This window comes from Fopius arisanus, unplaced genomic scaffold (genome assembly GCF_000806365.1).
Source record: "Fopius arisanus strain USDA-PBARC FA_bdor unplaced genomic scaffold, ASM80636v1 scaffold00091, whole genome shotgun sequence".
NCBI lineage: Eukaryota > Metazoa > Arthropoda > Insecta > Hymenoptera > Braconidae > Fopius > Fopius arisanus.
In genome coordinates, this window is record NW_011887830.1 from 270,244 (window position 1) to 278,862 (window position 8,619).

Sequence of the window (8,619 nt, forward strand, 5' to 3'; positions counted from 1 at the left end):
TCCCCTCTCCCACCCATCCCTCCCACAGCAATCACTTCCCCAAAATTGTACAATTCTTCATCGACGATGAATATAATTAATCAACAAATCCAATTAAATCGATAACTCCGTATGAATGATATGACCCCTAAAAACCATTGATTCATTAAATCTCAGAAAAGATACTGTCTACACGTTTTAGCTCCGCATTTGCACTTAGTTTTGTTGTCAGGTATCTGAACAATGCCGTCCTCCTTATCCCCCGCCAATCGTGCCTCATTGGAGGCATTTAACTCCACCATAGTCGTCATTTTTTTCTTCTCAAAGCTCTTGGACGTCTGACACATGTAATCAAAAGTGATCTCCTCATCCTTATGAATATCCTTGGTAGCAAAAAGCGCTAATTTGGGTAAATTAGGATCCAAACAGTCAATCCAGACCCCATAAACCGCAGCATTGGGTTCACAAGAGTGATTAATAAAATGGGATATATTCCCGTACAAGGCAGCATCAACAGTGTAAGGACACTGCTCTTCAACTTCATTAAAATCAAGATCAAAAAGATACGTTCGTCCAGCAGCGTCGTACTCTTTTCCTCTCTTCTCAGCCTCTTCATTCGTTATTACCTCACCGACATAAGCAGTTATAAAAGTTCCTTTCTTAATCAATTTTTTGGTCTTAACTCCCCACCCTCTTCCATTATCTGTCCTAAAGATGCACAAGTTAACCATTGATCCTCTTTGCACAACTCTGTTCTTACAATCTGGTGGGCACGTACAGCGTTTATTGCATTCGTAAATTGGTGTTCCCGGAGGTACACGAACACGACAGCCAGTGGTATAGGGGAATCCCCCTTCGTATTGAGCATAACAGCATTTTGCCTTGGCATCACATTTATCACACTCACAACCAATGGGTGGCTCATCAGGAATCGTAACACCAGCACCTGGAAGATAGTCATCAATATAATAAAAGTCTTGCGGTGTCACTTCCAGGTCAACAGTATTTTCCACTGTCACCACCGGTTTTCCCTTGGTGATGGTGTTGATCTCAGTCTCCCATCCTTGTAACGAGTCCAGCTGATCCCTCCTCGATGAACAGTACATCGAATGAATTATTCCAGCTTTAATCCTCTCGATTAACTTGACGTTCTTCTCAGCATTAGGCTTGAAGTGAGTGCGAAGATTTTTATATAGACTCGTTTCTTCCACTTCTACATCGTTAATTGATTTTTTCAAACGTTTTAATTCTTTCATATGAATTTCCAACGCCTTGACATCGGGATAAAAATTTTCCGTATTTTTAAACTTTTCAAGAAGATTCGTTCTATCAGTCTCAAATTGATCTAGTAATTCTGGACAGTCTGTCAAATTCGTAACTGGCTCCCACGTATTGTGATCCGAACTCCAATTCTTCCATTTTATATAGTATAGTGTCTCTCCATCTTTAATTTTTTTATCCAGTATTCTTTCAACTTCATAGATCTCTGGGGTTATTGCCAAGGTGTCTCCTGTTTTGTAGATGTCGTTGAGCTTTATACTCAGCTTTTTCAAACCATATTTTTTATATATCTCGCGTTCATCGTCTTTTATCAAATCATCCTGTTGTTGGGTGCATGAGTCATCGTCTTCAATCATTGTTTCGTGAAAGGCTGAGTCTTCGCTGGTTTTATCATCACTCGAGCTACGTCTCACTCGCTTTGTCGGTGGTGGAGACTGTCCTGTTGATGCTCTAGCCCGTTTGTCACTTGATATTGGCATTTCGCTTGTGTCACCTGGTAGTTCAGCCAATTCTCCAGTGGTTGACTCCGTCACACGAGCTTCTGCAATGCCAAACATTTAAAAACGACGTCATTCACGGGGTTCATCCATCGCCTTTTCGTTATTATTTTAGTTTAATGTTTGTGATTTTTATTTTTAGTTTTTTTTTTCAGAGGCTTTTTTGCCGAAGTTATTTGGGGTTGCTGAGACGGTCCGGTTGTGCTGAGGGTGCCTTGGGTGCTTCCTCTTCGTTCTTCTTCTTTTTTTTTGTCAATCGTATTGTGGAAACGGACTTTTGTGGTTTGTTTCTAGTTGAATTTGTTGATTTTTTTTTTAGATATTTCAGGTGAGATGAGTCAGTTTTTGTGGTTTGCGACGGAAGATTTAATATATTTGATGATCCTTTACGATTTTTTTTTTTTTTTTGGGATGGGGAATTATAAAAACACGTGCAATCAAATGACTGATTGCAATATTCCTTTCAATTCTCGGGATAATAATTGACGTTGGAGAGAGTAATTGGCATTCTAAATTATTTTTTACTTTTAATTATGGAAATTGAACGGAAAATATTGATGCGTATTTTCTAATCTTCGAAAATAATGGAAAATCTATGATTTTTTTTTCCCGTTATTTTTATATTTTTTGTTTTTTTTTTATGTTTCACTCAATTTTCACTGTTTAGTACTCGATTCAGTAAAAAAAAATCGGACAACCGTTTTCATGATTGCTTTGGTGGCCCCTCACGTTCTCCTTTCATTACAGAGAAATTTTTGACACGATTTACCCTGACCTTTTGTCAGCATGCGCCGATTTAAGAATTTAAATTGAAGTAAAAATTACAGAATTATGAGAAAAAATTACCATTCCTCACAAGTTTTATTGCACACGCAATATTTACCGCAATTTCTAGTAAAAATTCTGAAATCGCCACAACGCTGAACAGTCAGGATAAATTTTATGAAATATTTCTCTCCGGTATAAAATTCCTAGTTCTCATAGTTCGCAAAAAGAAATGTCAAAGATTTTCCTGTAAATTTCGGACTTTTGATTGTATAAAAAAACAATTTCTAAAAGCTAGCGGAATTTATGATAAACATTGACTTATCTCAGATGTGCTTATCAAGTTAAATATTTTAAAAGGTAATGAGTATAAACGAACTCTGATAATAGTCTAGACACCCCACGCTTTTGAGATAAATAATCTATTGTAGTTCGAATGTGCAAAAAAATATAAGAAGAATTGTGAATGAAAAATTTGGTTTATCCGCAGAGAATTGTTCTGTACTTTCCATTTTTCTCCCAAAGATAACCAAAGATAATCCAAGTCTTAAATAACTGAACCATGACTAACCCAGGGAGAATTAATTGCCCGATGTCTTCATTAAATTCCTCAAACTCCATGAGAGTTACAGAATCTGTCATATGAGATCTATTTGCTAGCTCTTGATAAAACGAAAAAAACGTATCGCCAAAAATTTCACGTGCTTGAATGAGATATTTAGCAAAAAAAATGATCTACACAAAAACGAGCATTTTTCAGATTCGAAAAATGTGTAATTTTCGTAAAGGCTTCTGTATCGAATAAATGAAAATCTAAAATCTATAAAACATCATCACCAAAGCTACAATAATCTCCTACGATTATCACATCTCCCTCAAAGAATAATACCAGTGCAATAAACAAACTGAATTCTAAGAAAAGTGTGATAAAATAAATATGAAAATAATTATTGAAGTAAAAAAATACTCACCAAGTTTAATGGTGATATTTCTCTCTAGTTCGTTTTTGAATCGCACAGTTTGAACACCGGAAATCGCCTTCACTATCGTTGATTTTCCGTGAGCCACGTGACCAATTGTACCTGAAGAAATCCAAGAAATGAATAATCGCCGAAAAAAAATGTTTTTATCAACAAAAAATATTATTTGAATATTTTTTATTTACCAATATTGATCGTTGCTTGTCTGCTGATGACTTCCGGGGACAGAGCAGTTAACTTTGTAACATCCTGAAAGACAAAAAAGACCCCATGATTTTGAGTTTGAGACTGACAGTTGCATCAGAGTAAAGGAGGAGTTTCATTAAAACATCGAAAACTGGAAATATCTTCATGTATACTGATTTATTTGAGGTTCTGGATCTTGCAGTGATATTTTTTTCACATTCTATGGAGATTTTGTGCGTTTCGAGGGGTTAAATATGGTGATTGTCTTTGGGGTTGGGTTAAAATACCATGAGAAATGAAATTGAAAAGAAATACTCACCAGCTTGGACAAATCTTGCTTGTAGAGGTTCGGCTGACCGGTCGTTACTCCAATACCCTCTTCGCCACCCATTGTGATTGATTATAATCCTTTGATGATTCAATCTTATTCTATTTGAAAAGTTATACACGCGTCTGGGAGTTTCAGCTAATAAAAAATTCGTGGTATTTTTTTATATTCCATTAGCCGGAGGGAAAAGGATAATGTGGTCACCACTGGCGGGGGAATTGGTGACGCGCGGCGTGGGAAATGAAACAGACGCGAGTCGATCGTCTTCGGCGCGACATCTCCTGGACGGAATTGTCATTTCCGGTTTAAGATCCCGTTTACAATGCAGCGACGACTTATTAAGCGCGGGAAATTTTTAAATACTTGGGGCACTCCATGGGAAATCGATTGGATTGTGTTTATGCTCTATTCTGTTCCCAAAAATATAAATTATTTTTTATACAGCGTCTTCAATATATATTTTTTGAAATTGCAAAAATAATGATTTAAAAAAAAATTGGAAAAAATGTTTTGACCGAGATGAAATTTTGCACGCAGATAAAAATAGTGAAATAGTGGAATGGTGAGTGGCTGGAGATGATATGGGCGACGAATTTGTATTTCTATTATATTAACAATTCGTAAATGTACTAATTAAAAATTTTGAACGTAATTGAAGTACTGCTATCGTGGATATATGATATTAAAAAAAAATTAATATAAATTAATTTAAATTAATATATTACCTACTACTACAGGGATTACTCGCTCCGATATTTTTGAAAAATGTTGAATTCGGCGCGACTTTGAGACTTCAGCCTGACCTCAAATTATCTCAATGTTATTTCGAAATGACTTCGTCACAGAGGATAATTTTTTATGAGTTATTAGTAACGCGTATTGTGTCGTTTGATTAATTAATTGATTTATGCGAATGTAACAATTTCTTTCATTCAAGTGTTTCGTTTATTTTACGAACTCTTGGCAGGTATTTAGATTTCATCCAGTAATTGAACATAAATATTCAATGATTTGGCATTTTTTGTTGTTTCCTTTTTATTTTGATATGATTTATTGGTACTTTTTGGTACTTCGAGATCTCCATGCAACAAGTAATTTCCAGGAGAACAGTAAAGAGCATGCGTGGACTTGTGTTGCTAGGAGGATGAAGGCGTACCATAAAAATCCATAGGGATATCCCTGAAACAGAATAAATATACATTAATAAGAGCTTCCTACAGCATTTTTTTAAAATTATTTAATGGTCTATGAACACTTCTTTCATATTTAAACGGTGAATCAAATAATTCTGAAAATAGTCACAAGCAACAATATTTAACTATATCTAGATCATTATTTTTATTTTTTTCTGGAGAAATTTACAATCGACTGGAAAGCCTCGAACAATTTCCGATGAATTTAATCTGAGAATTTCGTACTATTCATGTTCATGTTCCTCAAAAATATTGTACGCTTTATGAAAAAGTAACTTTTACCTGCCACAACTGTATTTCGTCGGTCTTCCCAACAGTCAAATATATCCAAACATCGAACATGTAATAAATAAACGCATAAAACAACGGACCAAATCCGAGTACAAAGATACCAATCATATATCTCTGAAGTGTTTTTATTTGATTTTTCTTCACGGCTGCTCCTCCGAGAAGTGATACTAATAAACTCGAACACCAGATGTATTCCCATAATAGTGGCTAAAATCGATAAAGCAGATTATTAATAAACATCAGGAATTCTTAAAGGGTAACTCACATCACATCAAGAGAAGTGAAGCCGTCCAAGCTGATAAAATACGTCTATATTACAGTGAAATCAATCCACTATCAACCGGTGACCTGAAGAAAATATCGCAAGATCATTTTTGTAGAAAACTGATCAGTTAGAAGGAAGCTTTACATTTTCCCTTTTTTTCCTTGAAAAAGGGATATCTAGATAAATCGAGAATCTCAACTATATTTTTTTAATTAGCATCTACAGTCTCGCAAACATTTTTTTTCAGTTAAAGCTCTTGTGGTGGTTTATCATCATTAATAACAATTAAATCTTTAATTTTCTCTTGAACGTCGAAGACTGCAATTAATATTTTATTTAGAGCTTTTCATGATCTACCGTATTCTGAAAAAATCTAGAATTTTTCGATAAAATCACCACCTGGCAACCCTCACTGACATCTCTGACTTGAACGGCCTTGAACTTGAATTTCCATGACAATTATTCAATTATTATTCAATATAACAGTTGCCACCAATTATCAAATAATTTCACAATTTTTCTTCACAGAATTTAAAAAAGTATTTCCACCCACAATTATTTACCAAGTAATTACCAAGTATTACCCGCAATGATCAATAGAATAATGATTCACCTGTGGAATTTGTAACTCCTCAATTTCCAGAATAAATATATCTAAACGATCTAGGATATCCGCTGACAATTTCGTCAGCATCACAAAGAATAGGAAGTAGTGAAAAAATATACAATTCTTCAGTCTTGACTTATTGAGAGCGCTGAAACAAACAAAATCATTATCATCCATTCAAATATACTTCTATTATTGACTTACCTGATTTGATATTGTGTTGCAATTTTTTCCCTGTGTGTAAAATCACTGCCATCCGTACCCAGTGCTTGGGCCATATTCCCCCTTGATGCCATACTGTTAATTACCCTTCAATTGTTTAATTTGTATTTTCAAAAAAATCAGCGAAAAATAATTGTATAAGTTTTGGGAATTGTTGAGTACCATCCACAGCTTGTCTACCTTGAAAAAAAAAAATACGGGGTATCTCCTTAACTATTTTTAAACCCGAGGTCCTTCATTCACATTTTGTCAACTGGCTCTTGCGTTGGATGATTGTCACCCACTTCTCACAATTAATTATTTAAAAAAAAAACTTTTGAACAATTAAAAATCAATCTGGATGAATTCTCATTAATCGAAAACTAACAATTGGTTATTTTTAACTGTAACATTGAAAATCTCGCATTGTTGCTGTTTTTGGTTGGAATTTTACCTCACGGCTCACATGACGACCGAACACGACCGAATGAACCACTCGGTGGATTTCGCCAATACTCGCATTTATGGTTCGGTTATTTTTCCCCCACCAAGTTCATTTTCATTGGCTCGTGGATATATCCACGTGGATTTTTTGTCGTGTCGGTTGCCATGAATTTTAAGCGTCTGCCACGCGGACTCTTAAGGTTAGACTATAATTACAAAAAAATAAATAAATTTTCCATAATTTATGTGAGACAAGAAATATGATTTTATTGGATGTATTTTTCCCTCCTTATTTGAAGAGTTTCCCATGATTGACGAATTTAGTTCTTGATTTCTTTCATACATTGTTTATTTATTTTATAATTTTTTAATTGATGAGTTAAAATAGATATTTATTATGAATTGATTATTGAATATTATGAGGTGGAGTTTAAGTGTTGATTGTTTAATTATCTTAGTATTGATATTATTTGTTCAAGACTAAGACTATGTGACAATCTTCTGTTTTCTTCCACATTGAATTATTGTGTACAAATATTGAGATAATAAATATTATTGTAGGCATTTGAAGAAACTTGATTTATAATATTTTAATTGTTCTATGCTCTCTCGCACATCGTCGAGAGCTCGATGTAGACATTGCTTCTTGGGAGCTGATGAGGCTACAGAATGATTCCACCTCCTGAAAATAATTCTTTTTTAATTTATACGATTTATACGATTATTCAATGAATTGAATAAAATTCCTCAATGATTATTTTTCCGTCATGTGGGAGAACCGAGCACAAAAGGTTTGGAATGGAATAATTATCCTGGAGAAATAAAATAGCCCACGAGCTCCAAAGTTTATCAAACATCTCCTCAAGGTTCCCTGCATCCACATGAAGTCGTCAAGCTTTTCAGGAGAATATTTTAAACTTGAAAAACTGGACTCCTCCATTTCTTGTGAACCTATCAGGTGATGTCCGTTAACTTTGAAGCTTTTGTTGTATCCCAAGTCATAATTAATGATTGAATATGATTAATTACTTAGCGAGTTCACTGATTGTCGAGACATCGATGATTCTGTAATGCAAGTATTCATCTACAATTTTCATATGAGTTCTCAGGAATAGCCTATCCATGTATATCGAATTTCCAGCTAAAGGGCTGGACTTTTCAGGTACATATTTTTTTAAAAAAGTTAATAATTGCTGCTCCGCAGAACGAAGAGAGATTGTGCTCCTCCTGACAGCATCAGTAAGTCCAGTCTGAAAAGATGAAGAAATCATTATTCGTGCAATTCTTCGTGTAATCTGAAGGGGAGATAAAAATTAATAAATTAATAACGATGTACTCAGCAGCATATCTTAAACTCACCGACTGGTGATGCTCTGTGCACCATTCATCCATACTATCCAACACTTCGTCAGGCTGATTGATGATTAAATGAAAATCATTACTTTTAATATTCAATTGTTCATCAGTCACCAGACAAGCGAGTTCCAGGATGTGATCTTTAGAGATATCCAATCCACTAAGCTGAAATTATTCAATTTACAATATTTATAAACACTAGAGTATATGGCGCGCTATGCACGCCAAATCGTCCACGTATGGGGT

General features: G+C 34.7%; 2 protein-coding genes across 3 annotated transcripts in view; both read right to left on the reverse strand.

Annotated features, from left to right (window-relative positions):
- LOC105270590 (eukaryotic translation initiation factor 2 subunit 3, Y-linked) overlaps positions 1-4,644 on the reverse strand; it is a 9,593-nt gene extending 4,949 nt beyond the window's left edge. Inside the window, exons 1-4 of one of the 2 annotated variants that reach the window (XM_011311623.1) lie at positions 4,008-4,644; positions 3,688-3,751; positions 3,494-3,604; positions 31-1,801 (exon numbers count right to left, since the gene is read on the reverse strand). In XM_011311623.1, the coding sequence (XP_011309925.1) occupies positions 153-1,801; positions 3,494-3,604; positions 3,688-3,751; positions 4,008-4,079 (1,896 nt within the window). In that variant the 5' untranslated portion in view covers positions 4,080-4,644 and the 3' untranslated portion in view covers positions 31-152. Of the gene's footprint in view, positions 1-30; positions 1,802-3,493; positions 3,605-3,687; positions 3,752-4,007 lie in introns of those variants that run through there. The other variant, XM_011311624.1, reaches the window with a different exon arrangement.
- Positions 4,645-4,938: 294 nt separating this feature from the next.
- LOC105270591 (uncharacterized) lies at positions 4,939-8,538 on the reverse strand (the record flags this gene model as incomplete). Its single annotated transcript, XM_011311626.1, is given in 5 exon segments — positions 4,939-5,195; positions 5,492-5,707; positions 6,379-6,520; positions 8,047-8,267; positions 8,377-8,538. Coding segments are annotated over 5 exon segments (870 nt in total), but the record flags the coding sequence as incomplete, so codon positions are not given.
- Between the last annotated feature and the right edge of the window lie 81 nt (positions 8,539-8,619).